General features: G+C 45.6%; 1 protein-coding gene and 1 non-coding gene across 4 annotated transcripts in view; one reads left to right on the forward strand and one right to left on the reverse strand.

The window, feature by feature from the left end:
• Positions 1 to 2,206: 2,206 nt before the first annotated feature.
• The window catches only part of LOC146183657 (uncharacterized), a 59,997-nt gene continuing 36,088 nt past the window's right edge, over positions 2,207 to 26,115 (reverse strand). Inside the window, exons 3-4 of one of the 3 annotated variants that reach the window (XM_084609179.1) lie at positions 21,508 to 21,687; positions 2,207 to 2,530 (exon numbers count right to left, since the gene is read on the reverse strand). In XM_084609179.1, the coding sequence (XP_084465305.1) occupies positions 2,354 to 2,530; positions 21,508 to 21,687 (357 nt within the window). In that variant the 3' untranslated portion in view covers positions 2,207 to 2,353. Of the gene's footprint in view, positions 2,592 to 21,507; positions 21,688 to 26,115 lie in introns of all 3 variants that reach the window. The other 2 variants (XM_084609180.1, XM_084609181.1) reach the window with 2 other exon arrangements.
• On the forward strand, positions 2,668 to 2,740 carry TRNAS-UGA (transfer RNA serine (anticodon UGA)). Its single transcript has one exon. It is a non-coding gene; the product is annotated as a tRNA-Ser (tRNA).

The raw sequence follows: 26,115 nt of genomic DNA on the forward strand, positions 1-26,115 counted from the left end.
TCAGTCTCGTCACAGATGGTCCTGGTTTCCTATCATGTGGTACTAAACAAGGTAAGAACTGCTGTAAGACTTATTACACAACAAAAGAAACAACAGCGCGCAAGCTTTCTGAGCTGTTTGAATGCAAATGAGCCTTCGATTGTTGAGGAAGAATTTTTCAAAATGCATCCAATGAAGTTGCAGAACGCTATGTATATTGTAAATGATGTGCAGTGAAGAATGCATTGCTAGTGCACAAGTGCTCTAATTAAGACACAGCAAACTAATTCTCATTAAATATTGTCTAAGCCAATCTTAATGGTTGTAGCCAACATTTCTATTCACACAACTCTGCTGCAGGTTTTGAAAACTCCCCAGCTTTATGTAGTTTAGAGTCACTAACAGAAGGTGCATTCTGAAGTGAAGCTATTCAGATAGTCGAACCCGGATATATCGAACTCTGAGGGGATCGCGAAATAGTTCGATATACAGAAATCGGCTTGTGACAGCACTTACAATGCGAAAAAACAATACCGTATTTGTCGCATAATCAACCTACTAGCATAATGAACCCACTGTCCACTTTTGCACCCAAGAATTTGGAAAAAAAAAACCGTTAAGGCCGGCTCGCTCACATGCAAGCGATTGAGCGATCTCAGTGACGAGCGGCAGTGACAGAGCGAAAAATTTCCAATTGGTTGGAACTGCGTCCCTCTCGCTGCTCTAGCACCGCGGCAGCTCAAAATAAGGTTTCTGTGTCGCCGCAGAAATTGCAAGCGTTTTCGCTTGCATGTGGATGGTGCGGGCCACTCCGTTTCGGTTGTCTCATTCACAGTTCATTTCTTGGTAGCGTGCAAAGATGCTGCGCAGCGATAATGTCACGGCGTGTCTATCTTTTGATAGCTCCTGCAGTGGTGGGGAGCGAACTTGGCAGAGTGCCCGGGATGGCTTGATTGCGCAAGCTGTTTGAAGCGAAAAATGCGAAAAGCCAGTGTCATGATCGCAGCTGACCGCGTGCTTTCATTGATTCATACATGCAAGGATGAACAACTCCCGCAAAAAAAGAAACCCTGCCGCTTCTTAACGTCTGCCCGCAGCCACCATATCTATGCTACGCCGCGCGTACAGCACAAGGATAATAAACGGCTCTCAAAAAAAAAGAGAGAGATCTGCTGCTTCTTTAAGTTGGCTGGTGCCGTAGCCACTTCAGCAGAGGGTTCGCAACACACGCTGGAGAAAGCGTCCGACCTTCTGTCTGAAAACGAGCTGAGCTTGCTTGGCGCGTGCTACTGTGAACGAAGGCAGGGAGAGAGCGAGAGAGATAGCTAGGCAAAAGAATGGGCACACCCTTGCGCTTCACTCTATTGCGGTTTTCCCCTCTCGGTCCCACCGGTTCACTCTGGTTCATCCATGCACATGGCTTGCAAACGTCACGTGCTGGCGCACAGGAAACGATAACTGCAGATGCGCGTGCCTTTGAGGAATGGGCGCAGCGCTGCCCTAGACCAGCCGTCGCCGAACTGTCCCCTCTCATTCCTTCCGTGCGTGGCTTGAAAACATCACGTGGCAAACAGCCGAGGGAGATGCGATCGTCTTTGAGGAAAGCGCACTTTCCAGTGTGTGGTGTGGAGTTCGATATATCGAACGACCGGTGAAATTGAGATCAATATATGACGTGGCTTTCCTATACATTTACATGGGATTTTCAAGGGGGTATTCCGTGAGTTCGATATAACCAAAATTGGATATATCTGGGTTCGATATATTTGGGTTTGACTGTACATATCAGCGCATATCAAACCTTGAGCTTTAACAGGCTTAACAGCACCCTTTCGGTATTGCAAAATCTTAACTGCCTGTCATTACGGCATAAGCAAGGAATACTGGTGCATAAATCATATAGCCTTTCAGTGTTCTCTTGAAAAATACATGTATTCTTTCCTCTTCATAGTAAATGACAGAGACACTATGCAAAAACTGTGGACGGATGGTGTGTGATAGAGAAATTTGCAACAGCTATGCACTGGTCATTTTCTCACCACGAGATTTTTTTATTACTACGCACATAAACAAGTGATCGGAATCAATATACATTAAATGAAACACATCTCAGTGCATGCTTGTTGAACATATGCATAAATTAAGCAAGATAATTAAACCATACACATATTAAGAAGGAAGGAACGAATGAATGAAAATTTATACAATAAAAAATAAAAATTCCCAAGATTAGTCAGCTTGGAAAATACGAGACACACTGTGCTGCAGCCACTTGCTGAAGTGCTATAGTTCTCCCTTCTTCAGCAACCATTTTTGTTCAACAGACAGCTACTGCCTGCTAACCTTAGTCATCTCAATACGGCTGACAAAATGCTCAGGCACAGCATAGAAAATGACAGTCGTGCGCCTCTTCCTGGTTGGGCCTTGCTGCTGTGGCAGGGTGCTGTTGTGGGAATGGGCCAGGGGGCTGTAGGCCAATGCAGTGGAGCGTGCCCCTGCGTGTGCTTGGCCACAAGCTGCCAGGAACCAGCTCATCACAGCTTCTCTTGCCCTGCAGAAGGTAGGTTGAGGGCTGGCCTCAGATTCAGCCCGCTGCTAGTGGCGTAATGTATCTGTAATGAGTAATGTAACCTCAAGGTTCGTATACAGACAACATTAATACCGAAGAAAGTAGCAGGGGGGACAGCGGCCGATGTAGCTCAGTTAGAAGAGCACCGGACGTGATATTCGGAGGTCGTGGGTTCGGTCCCCACCATCGGCACATTGTTTTTTCTTCTACTTTGTGTTTAATTATCTTTCCCCTAAGCAGATTACATTACTCATTTCTGTGATTATTCAAGTAAACATTACAAAAAAAAGACATAAAACATAATCCCCAACGCTTTCCTTGGCCTCGCCGACTGTTGGCTTCTTTCCTTCATGCATTATAACGAGCACCCTCATTTTCCCTTCATTTATCTGCTTGTAGCTTACGGGGGTCTCGGTTCTGGCAGTCTTGAAGCCATAGGTAGCGTAAGAGGGTTCTAGCACAGCTTTCGCCCTCGCTCTTGATCACGTTCTACGTGACGCTGGCGGTAACACAGGACGTTCCACGTCCGCCGCTATGGTTGAGGGTAGCGCTGATGAACACTCTCAAGGTTCGTATACAGGCAACATTAATACCCGAGAAAGTAGCAGGGGGGACAGCGGCCGATGTAGCTCAGTTGGAGGAGCACCGGGCGCGATATTCAGATGTCATGGGTTCAGTCCCCACCATCGGCACGTTGTTTTTTCTTCTACTTTGCGTTTAATTATCTTTCCCCTAAGCAGATTACATTACTCATTTCTGTGATTATTCAAGTAAAAATTGAAAAAAAAAAAGACATAAAACATAATCCCCAATGCTTTCCTTGGCCTCGCCGACTGTTGGCTTCTTTCCTTCATGTATTATAACGAGCACCCTTATTTTCCCTTCATTTATCTGCTTATAATTATTAGAGGTTATAGAAGTGGCGAAATATTTCGTGATCGTGCCAAGGATGCAGCACGACTGCAGCAGCCTCTGCCGCAGCTTGTGCAAACTGTCTACAAGAGAGTGCAGAAGAGGGTGAAAGAGGAATCAGACTGGGGGACAGCGTGTACGTTTGCGCAGCCGCCAAGCAAGGAGGAGGAGATGCCAGTGTCTTCAAGCATGTTCCTGCTCGCCCACTATCATTGCCCCAGGAAACCGACTGCATCGCATCGCTGCCAGGCTCCACTGTTACCGCTTCCAATGCGCGGGAGCTTGCCAGCAACCATGTGGCAGTGATGAATGCACACAACTCGCCCCACGTCTTTTTTCTGCTACTTTTCGTTGCTTTTAAGCATGAATTATTCTGTGCCACATTCCAAAAGTGAATACAGCAAACTGCTGGATTTGCAACGTAGATGTGACATAGGCGCTGAAACATGGAATGTTGTATCAACTACAGCACTTGCTGCTATTGTAGGCATTCTTCTCATGTACATAAGTTTATGTTTTATCATCTTGAAACTTTCGGGGTGCCGCCAAATTCCCAGTAATTCAGCACCAGCTAACAGATACTCGGTGCAACGAGTTTGCTATACAGTATTCCAGTTGAAACGTCCCAGACCCTAAAAAAAGGCTATCACTAATTCTCTCAGAAGAAATTGGGGTAATTGTCGATTGTGTGAATACTGCTTTACCAAATTATTTTTTCACAAAAAACTGTGCCGACATAAGCGTCTTTCGATGTTTTCGCTGACTCAAAAGATGCTTGCATTCAATATTTTTCAATGAAGTGTGAAAGTAGATAAAATACCAGACTCTATTTCATAAGTTGAATCCCGTCACAACGAATACCGCCACAACGAAATTTCCGCGACAACGAATAATTTTTTATTCCCCGCGAGTATCCTATAAGAATTAATGGCCTAAATTTCTCTGCACAACGAACCATTTTTGCAGAGCGTTTCCGCTTCAACGAAATTTTCGCGTTCAAAATCGAAACCGAAACTAGTTTTATTGGCGAGAAGTCCAAGTCAAATCCAAAGCCACATTAAGCATGAAATCACGTGATTGCAGTTCCGCCATTTTGGCTTTGTGTCGTGGTCGCGTTGTTCACTCGCTGCCTTTCTCTTCGACAACGACGAGTTTTCATCCGCAGGACACGATGGCAACGCAAGTGAAAAAACGCAAAACTCTTTCCCTTGAGCAAAAAGCTCAAATAATCGCCCAAGCAGAAAGCGGAAGGAAGAAAGCGGCAATTGCTGAAGACTTCGGAATTCCTGCAAGTTCGCTGTCAACGATTCTAGGCAATAAGGACAGCGTGAGAATGGCACTTGCTTCAGGCACATCCTCGAAGCACAAAAAGGTGACGCGGCCCCTCCATGAAGAGTTGGACAAAGCAGTGCATGCGTGGTTTGTGGAAGCACGAGCCAGCAACGTCCCCCTGTCCGGAAGCATCGTCCAGCAGAAAGCCTTGAACTATGCATGCCTACTTGGCATTGATGATTTTAAAGCCAGCATTGGCTGGCTAAACCGTTTCAAGGCCCGCCATAACATCGTTGGAAAAGTGTTGTGCGGCGAGTCAATGTCAGCAGACGTGGACGGAGCAGCTGCTTGGAAGGCGAGTAACATGGCCGGAATTTTAAGCAACTTCGCGCCTGCAGACATTTACAACGCCGACGAGACCGGGCTATTCTACGAGATGTTGCCGGCTAGGACGCTCGACTTCAAGGGGCAGCGCTGTCACGGCGGCAAACACAGCAAAAAACGCATCACAGTGCTGCTTTGCACAAACATGGATGGCTCGGACAAGCGTCCGCCGTTAGTCATAGGCAAAAGTGCCAAGCCGCGCTGTTTTAAGGGAACTCGTAGCCTACCTGTGCAGTACAAGGCGAACAACAAGTCATGGATGACCCGCGCTATTTTCACCGAGTGGATGATGGCATTCGACCGCGACATGAAGCGGCAGGGCCGTAAAGTTTGCTTGCTTTTGGACAATTGTTCAGCGCATCACTCCGACGAAGTCAAGCTCACTAACACGGAGCTGAGGTTTTTCCCTCCCAATTGCACGTCTGTCTTACAGCCTCTCGATCAGTGCGTGATTCTTAGCCTGAAGCGCGCTTACCGCGGGAGGTTAATTCAGCGGCTGCTTTTTAACACTGAAACCGGCCGAGACACGAAGGTGGACTTGTACGTGGCACTGCAGATTATGTCTGCTGCCTGGAGCACACTGGGGTGCTCAGTAATTGTGAACTGTTTCAGGCACGCCGGATTTGCCGAAGGTCGACCCGTACACTCTGCTGGCCTAACACCAGGCGTTACAGACGACGACGAAGAGGCGTCACCGGCTCCGGGGATCGCGGCCGCCTGGAAAACGCTGGGAGAAATAGGAACCGTGCCGCCTAGTCTCGAGCTCGACGAATACATCGGCGCTGATGCTTGTGTTGTTGTTCACGAAGATGTGAGTGATGAGCAGATCATAAAAGCTGCCCGGAATGATAAGGACTCTTCCGATGAAGAAGACGACGACGTACAGGAAGCGCCGGCTGCGGCAACCGCCGTACAGGTGATGGACGCTTTTGATGTCATCAGGAATTTCGTTGCTGTCCGAGACGACGATGTTGCAATGGGTTTGCTGACCGAGTGCGAAAATCGCGTGACGGCGTTGCTCGCCGTGAAGCGTAAGCAAACCAAGCTTACAGATTTTTGGCATTAAACGCCTTTGCTGCTGCTTGGGCAATTCTTTCTGCGTTTCACGTCAAATTTTTGCGATAACGAAGTTCCGCGAGAACGAATTTTTTTTCGTGCACCGTGAATTTCGTTATAGCGGGATTCAACTGTACCACAGCTGAATTGACTTTAACCTTAATTAGTGCCTCCATATAAACATTTTGTGCATTTTCATGGCTCAGTAAAGCAAAAAAAATTGTGCGTTTTCAGTATTTTTTATCACAAACATCGTTCATGGTTTAATCACAAGAAATATTTTCACCGTTCATCCGTCGGTAGAGTTTTACAAATATAATTTAAGCTTTCTTTAAAAAGGACCTAGAAAATTAAGTCCCAAAGTTCGCAAAAAGTGATGCTTTTCTTAGATTAAGACCAAAATTAAACATAAAGGCCCTGGAGATAAAAATAAGTGAGATAGCTCATTAACCACATCTTAGCCTGCAATCCACAATTTGCTTGAGTCCTTACGCGTCAGATATTTTTAAACTTCACAACCAGTGTAGCTGGAACGCACTTTCGATCTGCGCTTTCACATGTGCAGTGCCAACCTTTTCTCCACACGCATGTTTTCCCAAGCCAACACTCTCTCAATCAGTTGATGCCTACAAAAGTCGATCCTGAACGACGCACTTTCCAGAGTTTGACACACACTTTTGGCCTTGGCATGGTCAGGAATGCAAAGAAAGCCCTATTGTGCGACAGTCAACTTTGCAGAGGCAGAAGAATCACGTCGTCATTCATAACTTCTCCTGACTCACAGAAGAGCAAAATGATAGCTTGAACGGATCTATGGACATATATAGAAGGAGGGTAAGCCTGCAAATAGAAAACTTGTCTACACTCGTCCATTCGTCTGCTCTGCATTTTGTTTCCTCATCCTCCCATCTGTTCAACCATTGAATTTTTCGTTTTGCAATGACTTGCAAAAACTGCTTCAAACTGGCAAGCAGTGTTAGTCTGAGGATGTGTGAGACAATAATGCTGACACCATGCATTGATGGAACATGCGCACTCACTCATGAGTGCACTCATATCACGCCCCTGAGAGTGGATGCGTATGAGAGTGGTCGTGAGTGAGTGGCCTGGAAAGGGAGCAGTCATAAGTGTGAGTGAGTGGCCGCAAATGGGAGCAACCATGAGTGTGAGTGCGAGTGAGTGGATTCGAGTGTGGACGGGCATGAGTGTGAGTGGCTGTGAATGGGAGCGGGCATGTGTGAATGAGTGGGCATGTACCAGAGTGACCGTGAGTGTGAGTGAGTGGTCGTGAGCGAGAGTGGCCATGAGTGTCACTGTGAGTGGCGGTGAATGGCAGCGGGCATGAGTGTGAGTGCAAGTGAGTGGGGTCGAGTGTCATTGGTCGTGAGTGTGAGCCACTCCTCATGGTGCCGACCTATGCTTACGGGCAAGAATCAGGCTCTTGCATGAGTCGTAACAAGCTAAGCTGTTTTATATATGAAACAATGAATCAGGGCCATCCAGAATGTATCTCATGTCTGATAATTCTTCAGTCTAGACGAAGACATGAAATATTTAGTTTGTTTTTTCACACAAATGTGTACTATTAAAATGCTATTAGTAGAGTATAAAAAAGCACTGCAATGGCCTAGATTGTGATTTTACTGCCATTTCTTACTCAGAAAATATCATGCACCCACATATATTGAACCGGAGTTTATGGGAATTCCGAAATTCGCAGTGAGGCGCAGGTCTTATGCAGTGAAAGCACAGTTTAGCAGTGCCGAGCCATGCCACTGATTGTGAATGTCAAAAAGTTTTTCTCGCTTCGGGCAAAATTTACCTAAGAAAAAAGTTCTGGACTGTAAGCTCAGAAACTTGTGTGTTTGATGAGCTATGTCACATACTTTTACCTCGAGGGCCTTTATGCTTAATTTAACTCACAATTGAACAAAAATGTTTTTTTGCCAACTTTGGGAGAAAGTTTAGATCATTTTTGGCAACAACTCTAACAACCGAGAAATGAAATAAAAATTATTTATGACTCAAACATAAAAGAATTTTACAATAAAAAAGTACCAAAATGCACATTTTTTTTTTTCTTTACTGAACCAAGGAAACGCAGAAAAGCCTTATACAGGGTCAATTATGAAGTTATAGCGAAGATCAACTTATATGTGATAATATAGAACAGAATCTGCTCTAGTACTATCTGTTTGTGCAGCTGATTTAAATATATTGAACTGCAAGCAGCTTTTGTGCGTTTGCAAAAACTTTGACAACCGCTTACGTGAATAAAAACTTTTCATGAAATTAGTTTACCAAAACAGTATTCACATGATCAACAATTACCCCAATATTTTTCCACAGAATTGGTGGTGGCCGCTTTTGGGGCCTGGGGCATTTCACATGGAATGAGCCTATACAGTCGAACTTGGATATATGTAACCCAAATAATTCAATTTTGGTTATATCGAACTGACAGAATATCCCCTTGAAAATCACATGTAAAAATATAGGAAAGCTGCGTCGCATATCAAACACAATTTCACCGGTCGTTCGATATATTGAACTCCGCACCACGCATTGGACGGTGCGCCTTCCCCAAAGATGATCGCATCACCCTCGGCCTTTTGCCACGTGACATTTTCAAGCCATGCGCAGAAGGAAAGAGAGGGCACAGTTCAGCGATGGCTGGTCTCGGGTAAAGCCCCTCGATAAATTTTTCCAGGGCAGTGCCGCGCTCTTTCCCCAAAGGCGCGCTAGCACGTGACGTTTTGAAGCCATGTGCGTGAAGGAACGAGAGGGAATCAATGCAGCCGTGGTGTTCAGGACAGGGGAAAAAGGCGATTGAGCGAAGTGCAAGGGTGTGCCCACTCTCCTGCAGAGCTTTATCTCTCCCCTTCCTCTCTTTTTCCAGGTCTTCGTTCGCAGCAGCACGCACTACACAAGTGCGGACAAGCCAGCTCAGCCCGTGGTAGATGCTTTCTCAAGTGTGTGTTGCGAACTTTCTGCGCGCGGTGGCTGACTGAAGTGCGATGCGCGTCTCATGTCGTCGTGCTGCGGCTGCGAACACTAAGCAGTGAGGTTTTTTTTTTTTTTCAGGAGTCGTTCATTCTTGCCATCGTGCTGAACGTGCGGCATAGCCGATGTTATGGCAGCTGCAGACGTTAGGAAGCTGCAGTTCTTTTTTTTTCTGTTGGGAGAGCTGTCCTTGCGCTGAACGTGAGGCACAGCGTGCTGCGGACGTTAATGGGAGGTAGTGGTTTTCGTTTCTTTTGCGAGAGTTGTCCATTCTTCTATAAATCAACGAAAAAATGCAGTCGGCTATGATCATGACACTGTCTTTTGGCACTGTTTGCTTCAAACGGCATTTGGAGATATCACGCTTTTCAATGATTTTGCGGCAGTGGACTCCGCCGGCCTTAAGCGTAGCGTGATAAATCGAACCAGGCTAGTGCAATCAAGCCATCACGGGCACTTTGCCAAGTTCGCTCCCTGCCACCGCATGATCTATATAGTCAAAAGATAAACACGCCGAGACGCTATCCCCGAGTAGCATCTTGGCGCGCTGCCAGTAAGTGAACTGTGGATGTGATGGTCGGAACGGAGGGACGTGCCATAGAACGCTTTTTTTTTTTTTCAAATTCTCGGCGGCAAAAGTGGGGAGTGAGTTCATTATGCGAGTATGTTGATTACGCGGCAAATACAGCATTTTTCATGATCACAGGTAGCGTCTCAAGCCGATTTCTGTATATAAAATTATCTACATATCCAACTATTTTGCGATCCCCTTCGAATTTGATCTATCCGGGTTTGACTGTATTAATGTCAACTGCCATGACATGTTCATTACATGGAGTTTTCAAATATGTGCACTTCAATGGGGTGGCATAGAGGAATTGAATAGCTTTGTAATATAAAAGTATTCACTACATGGAGGTTTTTTACATAGAGGTTTAACTCAAATCAGGAGTTTTCGTATACAGTTGAACCCAGATATATCGAACTCGAAAAGGGATCACAAAATAGTTCAATATATCGATAATTCGATATACACAAATCGGCTTGAGATGCCACTTGCACTGCAGCCGTGGTCTAGTGGTTTGGTCGCCCGTCTCGGCTGCGGGAGGTGCGAGGTTCGAGGTTCGATCCACACTGCCAGCCACCAAACTGGTAAAAAATGGGTACAGGCTTCCCCCAACCTGGCCAACCCCAAACGAAGAGGCCAAAAGTTTGCGCAGACTACAGGCCGGAAATTACCCCAACCCGGTATGGCTGCACCATTTAAAAGTAGATGACAGACAACACGAAAACTGTAAACACTGCGGACAGAGAGGTACACTAGATCACATAATTTGGCAATGCCCCTTTTCGCCTCAGGCAGTGGCCAACATTCATGACACGGAAGCTTGGGAATCCCTTCTCCAAAGCGAGAAACCCTTGAGACCCAATAAGAAGTCTTCCGCCTGGCGGCTGAGGCCGCCGCCAAGAATCAATGTATCCTTGCGCGCTTCTAGTCGCGGAGTCCCAGCCCCCTATTCAGGTCTGCGTACCTGGGTGGGGGAGTAGGGAAACATCCTGTATCGGTGGCAATAAAGTTTTAAATAATAAGAAGAAGAAATGGGCATGGGCAGGACATGTAGTGCGAAGTGAGGATAACCGATGGTCGCTTAGGGTAACAAACTGGATTCCAAAGGAAGGAAAGCATAGCAGGGGGCGGCAGAAAGTTAGGTGGGCGGATGAGGTTAAGAAGTTTGCAGGGGTCAAGTGGATGCAGCTAGCACAGAGCCGGGTTAAGTGGAGAAATATGAGAGAGGCCTTCGCCCTGCAGTCAGGCTGATGATGATGATTTCTACAACGAGTTGGGCATTAATAATTACGGAAAGGGTAGTTTATAAGACGTCCTACTGGAATATATAATCTTCCAAATATCGACTGCTTCGCAATTTTTCGGTTTTCAAAGGTCGCATCCCCCCTTAAAAGGAAGGTTATGCTCGCTGCCGCGACCATCGGGAATTGTGTAGCTGAGCGGCAATTTGGAATCACTGACGGCAGCGTGCGGGGCTGGAGAAAACAGAAGGAAGTCCTATTTGCATGCAGCGGCAAGAGGAAGAGTTTTCGGGGATGAAAGAGTGGACTGTTCCCCAAAGATGAGCAAGATCTCGCAGCCTTCGTCCAAGAACAGCGTGCAGCATACCTAGCAGCAAGTATCGAGCTGCTCCAAGTTAAAGTGAGGGAGATTGCCAAGAATAAAGGCATTCCGCGGAGCGACTTAAAGCGAGCAAAAATTGGGTGTGTCGTTTTATCCGCTGAGCAGGGTTTTCGTTGTGTTGGCAAATGTCCATCCTTCAGAAACTGCTCGCAAGTTACGAGGAATAGCTTGTGGCCTTCCAGCGACATGTAATATCACTGCAGAAGAGTCATGATTTCCAGGTGGGCAAAATCAGGAATGCTGACCAAACTCCCGAGTATCTTAACATGCCGTCGGCGCTCACAGTGCACAAAAGAGGCGGCAAGCAGGTTTGTGTCTGATCGACAGGAAATGAGAAGACGCGGCTTACAGTAATGCTGGCCTGCACTGCAGATGGACCCACAAGCTTCCACCTTATGTTGTATTTAAACGAAAAACGCTGCCTGAAGGTGTGAAACTCCCAAAAAATGTTGTCGTCCAGTGTTAGAACAAGGGGTGGATGGACGAGACTTTAGTTCTTGACTGGGTCAAGTCTGTGTGGTGCCGGCGGCTCGAAGCACTGGGGGGGTTCAGATCATTGCTCGTGTTGGATGCGTTCTGCTGCCACCTGGCCGACTCAGTAAAGAGGCTACTGCATGAATAGTGCAGCAAACTCATCATTTCGGGAGGGATGAAGTCGTAGTTACAGCCGCTAGATGTTTGTATTAACAAGCCATTTAGGAATGCTGACAAGCGGTGTTACCAGGAGTGGATGAGGTCAGGAGACCCCGAAGTAACCGCTTCCAGGCGGCTCAAGCGGGCCTACCCAGCGATCATTTGTGGCTGGATCGTGGATGCTTGGGCCAGCATTTCTGAGGAGCTTGTATGCCGCTCTTTTAAGAAATGCAGCATTCCCAATGCACTCGACGGGACAGAAGACAACCTCTTAAGAGAGGATATGTCTGACAAAGGACTTTCCGAAGAAAGTTCGACAGACGACGGCTGACAATGAAATGAAGAGAGTGAAAGGCTCTGAAAATAAAGGCTTTCAAAAAATTTTCTTCGCTCGCATTATACGTGGGTGAAACCTTTTTTCCCCCGTTTTGCTACCCCCAAATTGCGCCTCATATTAAACGTGGGTCCGTATTATATTCGGGTTTTTATGGTAATAAAATGTTTCTGCTCTCACTGAGGGAGAGATTTTCATGCATAAGTGTTGCCTCAATTTTCGTCTATCATTCGCAAGCACATGTAAAAAATTTTATTCAGGAACGTCGAACACAATGGTCGAGCAAGCCTATACTCTCGAGTCGGTATTGTCCTAACCTGAATAAATTTGGGTGCGTCTTAGGCAAGGGTGCACCTTGTATACCAATATTTTTATTCAAAGCCTCTAAATCTGAGGGGTGCGTCTTATAAACTGGAAAATACGGTATGCATATTCATCGAGTATAAAAATATTTTCTTCTGAAGCAGTCTTCCACTTAGAAGCTGATTATAGATTAGCATGAGGCGAATCATGCTAAGCTATAACTAAATAACTCTCCAGTCGGACTATATCAGGCAGTCATGCTTTCATGTCCGTGCCACTTTACGATGTACTGCGACACAACCGTAGGTCATGCTCATGCCATGAACAAATAGACGTGTCACGCGATGCAATAACATTGCTTTCATGGGTAACGAAATAGTGAAGACCGCGATATGGAACTCACAGAAAAAAAAATTTAAATGCCAACCCCTATTCTAAAGGTCACCAATGTTTACCTGCAGGCTCCGCAACTTGGTTTGTTGCAACCGATTAGTTTCATGATATTCGTCAACAGTGCTCCTCAGCTCGCGCAACTGGGCCTGTAGAGAAACCTTGCTGCCCAGCTGCAACCTGGAAACTCGCCTCGAGGCCAAGGCCAGAGCCGAATGTGCAGCCATCAACATCGACTGATGGCCATATAGCAAGGTCTACAAGGTCCCCATTAACTAAACGTCAATGAAGTTTTTCCAATCCAATCATCAGCTCATCAACAAGGCCAATCTGCTCTTCCAGATTTTTTTTTTAATCAAGAAATTTGCCATAAGGCATAAGTTGAGAAAGGGGGAATGGAATGCAGGAGATTTAAAAGAAAGAGTGAAGTCCAGTTTCACTAAGGTAGTCGCAGAGGTTGGCGGTGTAGTGATTGTCCATTTTCCACTTCTCCTAATCACAATCACGGTTCCACCCCATTCCAGATTTCCAGATACTTCCAGATTTTCCACCCACATTCGAAGTGCCCTCACAGCAGTCTTGTTTTGAGCCTGGTATTCCTCAACCGATCTCAACTTTTGCTTAATTTACATCTGGTCTTCCAGCAGCTACTATAGAATGCTTATCAAGCCCGAGTTTTAGTTTGACACCTCTGCAACAGAAGAGTAGCAGTATGAAAAATGCAGCCTTGCTCATTAACTCTTTCGCTGTCGGGCGTTTCTGGCCGTGACGCACCCCCAGTGTTGGCTTGGTTTCAGGGAAAGAGCATAGAGATTTATTTTTGATTATGACTGCTATGCAAATAACATAGTCACTGAAATATGCACATTTCAGTGTTAAAATTGATCTTCTTTAGTGCAAAAGCACAGGACACACAGTAAGAAGACACGTACACCACAAGCGCTACTCACAACCGATTTATTGAAGCCTAAGATGTGCATATATATACTCACAGGCCTGCGCACACACAGCCTAGCAAGTAATCTGAGTACAGCACGCAGACAGTCGTCCCACATGGCACGAAAGAAATTCCATCTTTGCATTGTACAGAGCAACTGAGGTGTCACTAACATGCCTCACTTGCTAGGCTGCGCGCAAGCAGGCCTGTGAGTACATGTATGCGTATTTTAGGCTTCAATAAATCAGTTGTGAGTAGTGTTTGTGGTGTACGTGTCTTCTTACTGTGTGCCCTGTCCTTTTGCACTAAACAAGCTGAAGTTTAGGACTGATCACCAACTAGCCCAACAATTAAAGCTTTTAAGGTGCATTTCAGTGTTCTGCAGGTGTTGGGTATTAATATCATTATCAGCCTGATTATAAATTAAATGAGAATAATATAAGAAAAACTGCTCAATACTTCTTGAGAGACCGAATCCGAGCTCGACTCTTATTAATAATCAAAAGAGCCATTGCGCCAGTATTCAGTCAAAGGTTCCGCGCGGTCAGCCATCCGAAAGTAATTTTGCGCACGGAAGGCGCACTTTCAGTGACCCACACAACGGAGATAAATGGCATGTTGTGAAATCGAGATGACAAAGGGAGATAGAAAGAGGCTAAAACAGCCTCCTTTGCTGCTGCTAGCCGCAAGCAAGCGCGCGTCAAGAGAGAGCGAAAGCAGCGATCGAGTCATGTGTCGACGTATTGGAGAGGCAACGGCAGGAGCCCCTGAACGTGATGCGTAGCAGCAGACACGCCAACAGAACAAAATAAAAACCTGCAAACCTTCGGCAGAAGACAGAACAACCCTTGAACCCGTGACCGCATGCACGCGCCGCGAAACGCGCTTAGGGCGATAGAGTAGCGTGCGCGGAGTGACCACGTCTACCCGCAAAAAAGGTGGCGGGGGTGGGTGCGGTTACTCCATAACATTCAGTATATATGTACCAACACAACGCGGGGCAAAACTACGAGCTTGCTGAAAGATTTAACAGATGGCGCAGCCTGTCCACGCGCGCAGCTTCGCGCTCAGGCGCGAAGTTTTGAATGCACGATAGAGAATGTACCGGTTTGTTTATGACAGCGAAATGGTTAAAGGGGTCATGCCACGGTCGTCCATTATATTGCAGTTTTGTAGTCTGGTGGATAATACTAGAACTTACTTTATTTCCGAAATTTGAGCTTGCCGCGAAGCTTCTCTTACCGAGAGCGATCACCATTTTGAAATGCTTAGTGACGTCACAGGTTGACACTGGCCCCCACGTCATCCGCTGCTTTGCTGGCTCTGAGAAGCCGCCGACGAGCTGTACTGTGTTCGCGCTTGCTTTAAAAGACCCTAGTGAGCATGTATCTGGTAACAAAACACAGACTGTAGTGAAGTGCATTTAGTCCTGCTGAGAGATCCACATCCGGTGCGACCGCCGCCTAATGTCCGATGGGAGCACTGCCGTGCCGTTAACACCGCTGCGATGGCTGCACCGGCCGTGCCTTAATTGTGATACAGCAAATCCTTGCGCCGGTGTCAGAAAGGCATGCTAAATTTGTTTTTATTACAATAATAGTAGGTCCTGGGAAATTAATTTTAAAAATGAATGCAATGTTGACCCATACGGTGGGAGTTTCTGCTCACAGCCGCACCTTCTGCTGGCGCCGCGCCCGTGTTCTTGAATACGCTTGCTCCGGTGCTAAGGCATCGCCGAAAATAATTTCTTTTACTAAGAAACAGTGCGGTTGAGAGTAAGGAAGTTTCATGATCGAGTAGCCGTCACTATAATGTGTTGCTGATCAATTACAAAGTGCCATCCGCTGTGGCTTCCATGCAAAGCAATCTATAGGCCTAGCGACAATTAGGGAAAACCAGGCATCAAGAGTGCGACCGTCCGTCATTATGCTTTCATTATGCAGCTGGGAACCAGACTCAGGCCTGACAACGACTGAGCAGTGCGAACTATGCTGCTGAGATGGGGCAGGTATTGGGTGCCTCGATGTAGTGCGGCGCACTACACTGCTGCGTCATCGGGTGGTACTTGCAGTTTGCAAAAAAGCGCCGTCGGTAGGCACTCAATGAACTGCATTTTTAAGTGTTGCTTTCCACTGCATTCGAGACATGTTTCAGTGTATATTATGCATGTTAGCGGGCCAGCTCGTGCGCCCTTCGTACTCAAGTGCCAACACGTACATTTGAGTCCTGCTCACAGATGCCGCTATTTCATAGAGGGATTGAAAAGCTCAGTTTAGGTTAAACGCGGTTAGCTGAATGACTGCTGTTTAGTCCGCCACATCGGTTTACCGTACCTTCGCGTGACAAATGTGCCGCGGTTGACGCTACTCGTGGACAGAACATGCAGCAGAGAATGCAGTGTCGGCCTATGTCGTCACCAGCTGCGCCGGTTGCCACATCAGCAAGCTGTCGTAAATGGATGAAAAAAAAAATACATTTAAAAATATCTGCAGCTTCAATTGAGCTGAAACTTTAGGTTTTAGTTGCTTGGTATCATTGGTAGCATGACCTTTAATTGAAAGGCATCTCCCATCGCCTCATACCAGGCACAATGCTGTAAACACATCATATTGATGTAGTGTGAAGATGGAACCAACAATGACCTCTCCAGACACTTAGGCTCCTTCAGCAGAGTTTGACATTAACTAAAAGGGACTTCTGGATGTACTGTTAAACCTGGATGCAACAAGCCTCCACGAAGGAAATTCCTGAATACAGTAAAACTTCGTTGCCACCTTTTTTATAAAAATGCTGGCAAAAAACGTATCCGGAAAAACGTATGACTCTATTGCCTAATATTTAAAAAATTAACTGCTGAGTGAGACACAAAAGACATTTAAAATTGAGACTTTCACTGCATAAAGTGTAGATGAGCATTTCTTTTTTTTATCTATAGCTGAATTCAGTTCGTATTTGAGTTATCCTAAGGGTTCACAGAAGGAATGACGAGCCAGGATCACTTGCTTAATTGTTTCAGGATACTTTGCTACTTTGCCCCCTAACACCAGTGACGTGGAGAAGCCATCGCGATGGCTTACAGTCACCGTGCTTTTGATCATGTTGCTTTCCCAGACCCGGCCAGCTCTTAAGCAAGCGAATAGAGTGAAAGTTTGTTATTTTGAGCTTCATGGGACCAGAAAAAAAGTTTGAATTACTGAATGGCCTCGAAAAAACTGACAAGAGCGATTTGCATTATAGTAAAGTTACTGTATTTACTCACATAACAACCGCTTCAAATAATGAACCCACCCTCCACTTTTGCCACTGAGAATTTGAAAAAAAAAAAAGAAAAAGAAAAAAAGAGAATGTGTTCATTAGCGCATTCCTCCATTTCACGCCGTCACTCAGTTCCACCGCACATTTTTTGGCAGTGCACCAAGACACTGCGCCGTGATAATATCACGGTGTTTAAACCTTTTCAAGCTCTATCGGGAAAAAGAAAGTGGAGCCGAGGGGGGAAGGGAGGGCAACTTGGCAGCTTGGCAGCGTGCCAGCGCTCGTCCTGTTGCGCAGGCCTTTTTTTCACTTCGCATCGCGTTTGGGGCAGGTGTCGTCCACTGCCGCACAATCACTGAAACGCACAATAGTGCAAGTGTCTTTTGAAGCAAACAATGCTTAAAGCCGGCATCACGATCGCGACTGACCACATGCTTTCGTTGATGACTTATGGGTGGAACAATGGATGACAGTAGAAAAAAAAGAAAAGCGTTTTTCCCGCGTAAAGATTTGGTTTTTTATATTTGGAACCCTGTAGCGCCCAACCGACATCATAGCCTTTCATGGGCATTAGCTGGGACCACGCCAACATAAATACTTATCGGTATTACCAAATTAACGGAGGTTGAATTAACGAGTATTTAGTTGTACTCTTTGGAGGTTTTACGGAAGGGCAGGTCGCTGTGGCCGCCAACTCTACCCTCTGGCGCAGCTAGCCGCCGCATCAGTCATGGCGCCATTTCAAATTAACCAGCTTTCACTATAGTTGTAGTTATCAAAAAGTTCATCCCTATGTCCCTAAGGCACAGCAAAAGAAGCCACCACGTTTCACCTCATGAAGTCATGTTTCTACTAAAACGGGTGCCTCTATATATGCATCTCTATATTAATAATATTAATATGCCTCTCTCTCTACAAGGGACAGAAAATATTGAGAGGCCTATCTAATCCATAATTAAAAAAACAGAAACCAGCAGAAATAAATACCTCTCAATGACCGTTAGAATCCCTTAAATATATTCCCTCTGTACCATAACTATTCGGAGAAACAATCCCATATAGCGTTAACTGTACAGTTTATTCACAGTATGTGCACTCTATTCCCCCTCCGCAATAGCATAAACTGCACCTGTTTCTCCAAACACATTTCCTTATTATCACTGCCTACTTTCCTACTTGAGCTGGCCCTTTAATCTTTTTCTTTTCTTGGGTGTGCCAGCTGTGGTTCAAAGTGCTGTTATTATTGTTTCTTTGTCCCCCCCCCCCTTCCTTTGCAGAAAGTTTTAAGAATTGTTTCCCTGCAGATAATTCCTTATCAGGACCCTCTGCAAAGCCTGTCCCTTTTTAAGAAAGGTGTGTCTGCAGGGAACCTGCTTAAGTGGTGACTAATCATCCACCCAGCATTGTAGTTTTTCCTGGTACTGCTGCTTTTATTTGTTTTTCAGGCCACAAGATCAATGGTTCCAGGCTGAGAAATACATACTGAAAAAACACTTTTTTATATTTCTTTATCTTTTTTTTTCCTTGACCTATTTTCTTACCCACCATCCCCCTCCACACTCCTTGACCTACATTCTTCTCCCCCATTCTCCTCCTCCTTAGCTTTTCTTCTTCGGAAGCAAAAGCGTATTTAAACCCCTGCCAGTGATGATCGCTGGGCCCAGACGAGACAAGTCCGCTTGTCAAAACGTTGGCTCGACCTGCGAACTGAGGCTGCCCTACCTCTACCCTTGTTCAGTGCTCTTTCATACCGTGTAAGCCATCTTCTTCTCGTTATACCTTTAAATCTTGTAATGTTACCAGACACATAGCTTAGTTGCGAATTGCTAGCTGCAGTGCCACTCATTAATATCATGTCTACACCAGGACTCAAAACACCATACATTCGTGTCACCACTGAGCACTAAGCCCCAGTCTGCACGGACTGTTTTCCATATTACCCGCTTTAACATAAATACCCTATACAACCAAAAGAGATCACAGTGACGAGCCAAACACACCCGTGGTGGCTCAGTGGTGACGACGCTAGGCCACTGAAACGACCAAGGTTCGAACCTGACCGTGGGCGGCCGTGTTTCGATGGAGATGAAACGGAAATGCGCCATTATGTTGGGTGACGGCAACGCACAGTCGAAACTATTCCACAGCCCTCCAACGCGGCACTCCTTTTTTTCTCTTCTCTGAATCCCACCTTCCTCCCTAGCTTTATGGTGCGGCTTAGGAGTCGACAGAGAAATGCGACAGGTACTGCCCAACTTTCTTATAAACCAGTTGAAATTTTTTACGTCCCAAACATGTGGGGCAGGTTCCACTGAAGTCTCTATAATTTTTTAATTGCAAGCTGTAGAGGAAAAGAACAAAGGGGAGGTGCATGGAAGTCGATTAGATAATGTGTGATTATCGTTATTTTCATACGTTACATTTCCATTTCATCCCGCCCTCCCCCGTGTCTGGGCCAGTTGGGCCTGCAGATTTGTGAAATAAATTGAAAAAATCAATACAATAAAAGCTCGTTAATTCGACATCAACGGGATTGTGAAAAATTGTAGATCGAATTATTGAATGAAAACAAAACAAAACAAAACAAAAAAAAAACGAAATGAGCCCCTGGATGAGTTACCTTTATTTGGTAAAGAAGTTAGTTATCACCATCTGTTTTTTCGGGAGAATTTGACCGGCGACAATAGCGCTAATCGCTGCCAGATGCTCCGTGGCATGCACACCATCGGTAATTTGCTCGCAGAATTCTTCCAGAACGGACAGCGCTTCTGCGGCTTCTTTAACCGTGTGCTGACCCCGGGATGCAAGCTGTGGCAGCCACATTTCAATGGGGTTAAAATGTAAACATGCTCATTTGCTTTGCGATGTCTGTGCGCTTAAGAGGACATCAGGTTGTCTTGTAGTTCAAGCGTCGCTTCCAGAGGGTAAGCCCTACATACCATAACATACAACACTGTATCATTCTATATCATACCATACAGTTCCACACCATGCCATGGCATGCCATGTAATCATGCCATGCCATGGCATGAGAAGCCATGCCTGATAGTGTACCCTCCGTGAGCAAGTGCCTACGGTTGTGTTCTAGGCTGAAACTTGGAACACAGTTCCGCAGTGGATGTCCCGAGATGAGAAGAAAGCTAAGCACGGATGCTGTTTGGAAGAAGCAGTTTCACGTGCACCTTTCTAGAGATGCTGACAGTGTGTTCAGTTAACAATGGCGGTAAGCACCGAGCCCTTCTGACGTACTGAGCTGCGGTTGCAGAGGAAGCATCGCTGATTCCATAAAGCTTATAACTGGAAGTCTTACTACACATGTTGCAAAGTATACATATGTGTTAGCCATCCCCATACCTAACAAATAAATATCTTCACCTGTTATCTCGTTATAGTTTCAATATACAAGCGCTGTGTGTTTATCTAAACAGCGCATTAAATTAGGCAAATATATGCTTAGCTTTATCTAAACGAAGCATACATTGTCTGCAGGGGCTATTTTGGTATTGGTATTTATATCACTGACAATTTTCTCGGGCCAATGCCACATCATTTAAATGTCTTTTGGTGGAGCAGAGCCCTACCTCAGTAGAAAAAACTTAAGCACCTTTCTGGTGCAATAGTGCCTTATATGCTTCGATAAAAAGGTGTCGGGATTCCTTGCTGGTGCTGTGACTTGACTGTTCTAGGTGTGAAAAGGACGCCAGCTTCAGAAAAGCCCTTCTCTTCAAAACGCAAAGGAGAGAACAGTGTCAAAATCGGTAAAGGCGCCCAACTTTGTGGCTTTAACTGTGCAAGAAAAACCAAATTCTGTACTTTCGATACTGCTGCAGCTGCAACAAAATTTCAGCTGCAGCTGCAAAAAAGATTTCGTTCCTTCATTACTTTTCGAAAATTCTGAAATATAACAACACACAAAGGTGAATGACTAATGCATTGCTTCACTGCTCTAAATGGAAATGCAGCTTTCGAGCACCAGCACCTAGGAGCAGTTGTTCAATATATCTCACAGAAGAATACAGATCGCACAAAAACGCTCTCTAGATAGCATTTCGGTTCTTTAGGCATAATTTCCCAACTTGCCTTAGGCTATGAGGGATGGCTCACAACCATCATTTTGCGCGATGTGTTAGACAACGGCAAACAGATGCTTTCTTTTTTAAATAACTTTTTGACAGGTAATTTTTTACTTTTTCACAAAATCGAAAAGTGAAGGTGTACGGCTTCCCTTTAGAGCCACCTGAAGAGTGAGCCAGTGCCCTCAATTAACCTGACATGACATGGTCACCTACCTGCGGGGACCTCCAAGCGTACGACGGCGCAGATGCAGGCTGGAATGCCCTTGATTGGCTAGGTGTTAGCAATACTGCCCATTCTCCAATGCACCACAACTGGTTTGGCACCGGAAAGAGAAGGCTGCTTACGGCACCTGTAGCCTCTGCAAGCCGGCAAGGCACCCCGTGTCTTCCCTTCTGCGATCATGACATTACCAAGCCAGGACATTATTTGGTGGCCAGGCACCTGTGTAACATTGCCCATGCGTTCTATATATTTGTTCTACGAACTATACGTGTTCTATAAATTATACACTGTGACGCAGTGCAGCTGATCGGCCGACATCAGCGTGCACAAACGCTAATCCAAATTTTGCCCCAACAAGTGTGTCTCGTAAATATGTAATTCATGAACTGCCCCTTGTACAGTCACTCACTGGCTGTTTAGCCTGACATAAATAAAAAACCGCTTTAGATGCCTACGACTTTTTATTTTTTTTTTTAAACAGAGAGCCAACCTGGCAGGCTGTCTTTACCGAGGTTTTTCAAAGAACCATGGGCACGGTGTTGGCCTGAATGCCGCACACGAGGCCAGCTAGGCTCAATACCGCTACAAAGATGGCACTTGCTACTACTAACAGACGACTCTCGCGGTGGTAATATTGGTGGTGCGATGATTATACGAGGAAAAAACAAATTCAGATTTTTGACGCCCAATGTGGGGGGTGCGAGCATTATGCAAGAAAATACGGTATCAGTTTGGTTCTGTCATTCAGCGTGGTGAGAAGGAAATCATGCAATTGCATCATGTATTCGACAGCAGTGTTAGGACGCCTGTACTCACGACATATCAGAACTGACGTGCTGTACGAGTTAAGGGTGCACCATACACTTTCGTGTCCAGCTATGCCATTACGTTTTTGAAATGAAATACTGTTTTTGATTACTAGAGCTACGCCCACACTGCGACCATCACAATAAGTATGCTATAAGACACAAACTACACAAACTACTTAGGAGTCATGGCTACCAAGAGTTGCAACCAGGTATCTGTAGCGATCATGATGCATCCTTAAACATGCTCTCTGTGAAATGTTTTTCGAAGGATGTAGTATCTTCTCAGTCTTCCTTTAAGGTAAAGATAACGAGCTTATTGTGGCGGCTCCTATTTTTAGGTAATGTACTTTTCTGGCTATATGTGGAGTTTCTGTACAGCAGCACTTGTTACCTCGCACTTTTCCACCTTCCTTAGTAAACGAAGTGATGTGAGCCCTCCTTCCATAACTGTCAGCCTCACTTGCTCATCCTGTAATTCATTTTGAAGAAGTCTGAGAGACCTGAATTTCAGTAACCACCCTGAGAGCATCGTCAATCTTAGGCCAAGAATTTCCGTCCATATCGCCACTGCTCAGTTGTAGTAGCAAACACATAGCATAAAATGATTCCCAGCAGCAACAGTAAAAAATAGGGGCTCGGCAACACCACTAATCCAACACAACTGGTTCTCAGGCATTTAGAAAAAAAAAAAACCTCTGCCATCAACCTGCATGAAGACAAGCATAGGGCTGCGCATTGCGTTTCGGAAGGTGCCATTGAAACCACTGAAGTTGCTGCGTGGTTGACTGTCCCTTTTGTACAGTCTGGAGGTTGTCACAGCTGTTGCCGGTGAACAAAATGGACGCTCCACCTCCCATGATGTCCCGTGCGATGAATCAGCCAGCTAGACTACCTGTGGAATCAGCACAGCCCACTTTAGTTTTCATACTTATGACTGCCTCTACCTGCTTATAATCCCACTTTGCCATGGGACATTTCTCTATTGCTTGCTCTATACCTGGTGCTATTAGCTTTATTTATTCCTCGTTTAACTGTGCATTTCCTTTTTGTCCCTCCCACACTTTCCTTTTGAAGAGGACCTCCAACTGCAGGTTAATATGTTCATGATCACTTCTCAGACTGTACTCAGCCTCTAGCGCCAGCTACTAGTGCCACCACAAAGCTGCACAGTAATATGCAGTAGCCAGCAGGCCTAGCCGCTTGCCTTTTTTTCCCTCTCAGTGTTGTTTGTTGTTTCCCAGTCAGTTGTGCCATACGTGCGTGCAGGAAAGTATTGTTGGGGCGTGAATTATCTTATTTCGAAGTTGTGCGCGCGATTCAACGATGATTGCAGCCAATGACGGCACCAAAAAGATACGAAAGCAGTTTTCGCTGGAAGAAACTGATGCAAGGAAAAGGCAAATCGGCCTCTGCGAACAGCTGAGCATTGCCCTATCGACCGTCGCGATCATTCTGAAGACAAAGAAGACTACACTGAGCACTGAAGGTCAAATTTAACTGTTTTATTGCGCATGGGCAAAGTCCAAACTTTCATCACTCGGTGCATCGCATACCATATGAGCTGTTGTGCAAAGTGGAGGGTGCAGTGAGCTGTCGTGTGTGCTGCATGCAGCAGAAGAAAATAACTGATTTCTTCAAATAAATCAGCTTTCAAGTTTAACATTTTCATTTGAGCTTTTGCCTGTCTGCATGCATGCCTACTGCCAAGGTACATCATTTTTGCACCTAGGTTTTACCACTGACTATCAGTTCAGTTCAGGCGTTCAGTCGTGTCCGACTCTTCGTGACCCTATGGACCATGTCACGCCACGCTTTCCGGTCCACTGACTATACCCGCCAGTTTTTCAACCCAACAATGTTTCAAAATAACGAATAATTTTTTTGCGGTCCAGCATGATTCATTATATCGAGATTTGACTGTACACAGACAGCCACTATACTTTGCTGTAACATGACACATATTCAAGAGACAGCAGAGGATTCTCTTGCTCAATGAAAACAGAAACAGCGTCAAAACCAGTCAAACCACTCATATATTCATTTTTACATCTGTGAGCTGCACGAGAGGGATTGGATCCTAGCTTTACATCATTTAAGGACACAAGGTAGCATGCATGAACCATAGGTTCCATGTTTTTCCTTGAAACATCACCACATAATGCAACCAAAGCCTTACAAACATTCGGGATAATTTTCATAGAATGCATTGTTTCCAAGCGCGGCAATATTTGACAAAATTCCAATAGGCTAGCAACAGACGCATTCCGATGACCAACAAGAGTAGGTACTGCACATAGGCAAAGGTTATTCCCACTGCTCCAAACAGTAGATGAAAAAAAGCAGACTGAGCTGCAAGGTTTCAGGGGAACACCAAGAACAAAGCAGCCCTGCAATAACTAAGGGCACACCTCCCGATTCCATATGACAACCATGAAGTCCGTGCTGTCAACTTCTTTTTCAAGGTAGACACATCACCTGCTGATAACAATCTGCCAAAATTATTACTACTGGTCACAGAACTTAAGAAACCTACAAACAGGGCCCAACAATGAACCACTCATACATGCAAGAAATAAGGTAAACAAGGTAGCTGTAAACATGCTAATGGGTATGTTAATGAGTGAGTTCAACCCAAAAGAAGCACCTTGGACATTTTCAGGTCACTGAAGAGAAATATCGCAACATGACAGGTCAACATTCTTGCAAAACATGCTTCATGCAACTAGTATCCATTCCGAATACTATTTATATTTACAGATAAATGTGCAGACGTACAGAATGCAACCCGCCTTCGTAGCACAGACACTGCACTGATAAAGTCCTAGTTCACCACAGATAATGCTGCGTAACCTACCATCTCTGCCATGCAGTCATGCAGAATAAGACCGCCCAGGTTTATCTCAAACCTTCCAAACAAGATGCAGCCCACTGCCCCTTCTGCCAAAGTTTATCGCAAGGAAGCCACACACAGACATGTTCCCTAGACAGGAAATGGCCATTTGTGACAAATCTGGCATGTCAACAGAATGTGAGCTTACAAATCTCTGCAATTATATGCACACACAACATACCACACTGTACCCTGGTTCACAATCGAAGACATTCAGAGCGGTACCGGCAGCCGTGGCTACCACTTCTGCTAAATTGCTGCCCTCGCTTGTTGCAGGCATCCGATAAGAAAAGGTCGTCAACAGCAAGGTCATCAGGAGCTACGCGCATGCGCAACGGACGTCATCATCAAGACACGTGCCTTTCTACTGCGGCGGCCCAACGTCTGGAGGCGTCACCTTCACCTATATAAAGCCATGGATCATCGACCAAGGCACATTCAGGGCGGTACCGGCAGCCGTGGCTACCACTTCTGCTAAATCACTGCCCTCGCTTGTTGCAGGCATCCGATAAGAAAAGGTCGTCAACAGCAAGGACATCAGGAGCTACGCGCATGCGCAACGGACGTCATCATCAAGACACGTGCCTTTCTACTGCGGCGGCCCAACGTCTGGAGGCGTCACCTTCACCTATATAAAGCCATGGATCATCGACCAAGGCACATTCAGAACGGTACCGGCAGCCGTGGCTACCACTTCTGCTAAATCGCTGCCCTCGCTTGTAGCAGGTGGCAAAACAAAGTTATTATCTGTTCTGTTTTTGTAGTTTATGGCTGCTGGGCTGCTCTGAATTTGCCAGTGTTGTACTCTCGCACAGGCTGTAAGCGGTACACCCTGCCACGATGGGAAGCAAAACCAGGGATGTTTTAACCGAATTTGCACAGACACTTGCCGAAAAAAC

The sequence above is a fragment of the Amblyomma maculatum genome, chromosome 7 (assembly GCF_055883805.1).
Source record: "Amblyomma maculatum isolate TAMU_Amacu chromosome 7, ASM5588380v1, whole genome shotgun sequence".
In the NCBI taxonomy this organism is placed as follows: domain Eukaryota; kingdom Metazoa; phylum Arthropoda; class Arachnida; order Ixodida; family Ixodidae; genus Amblyomma; species Amblyomma maculatum.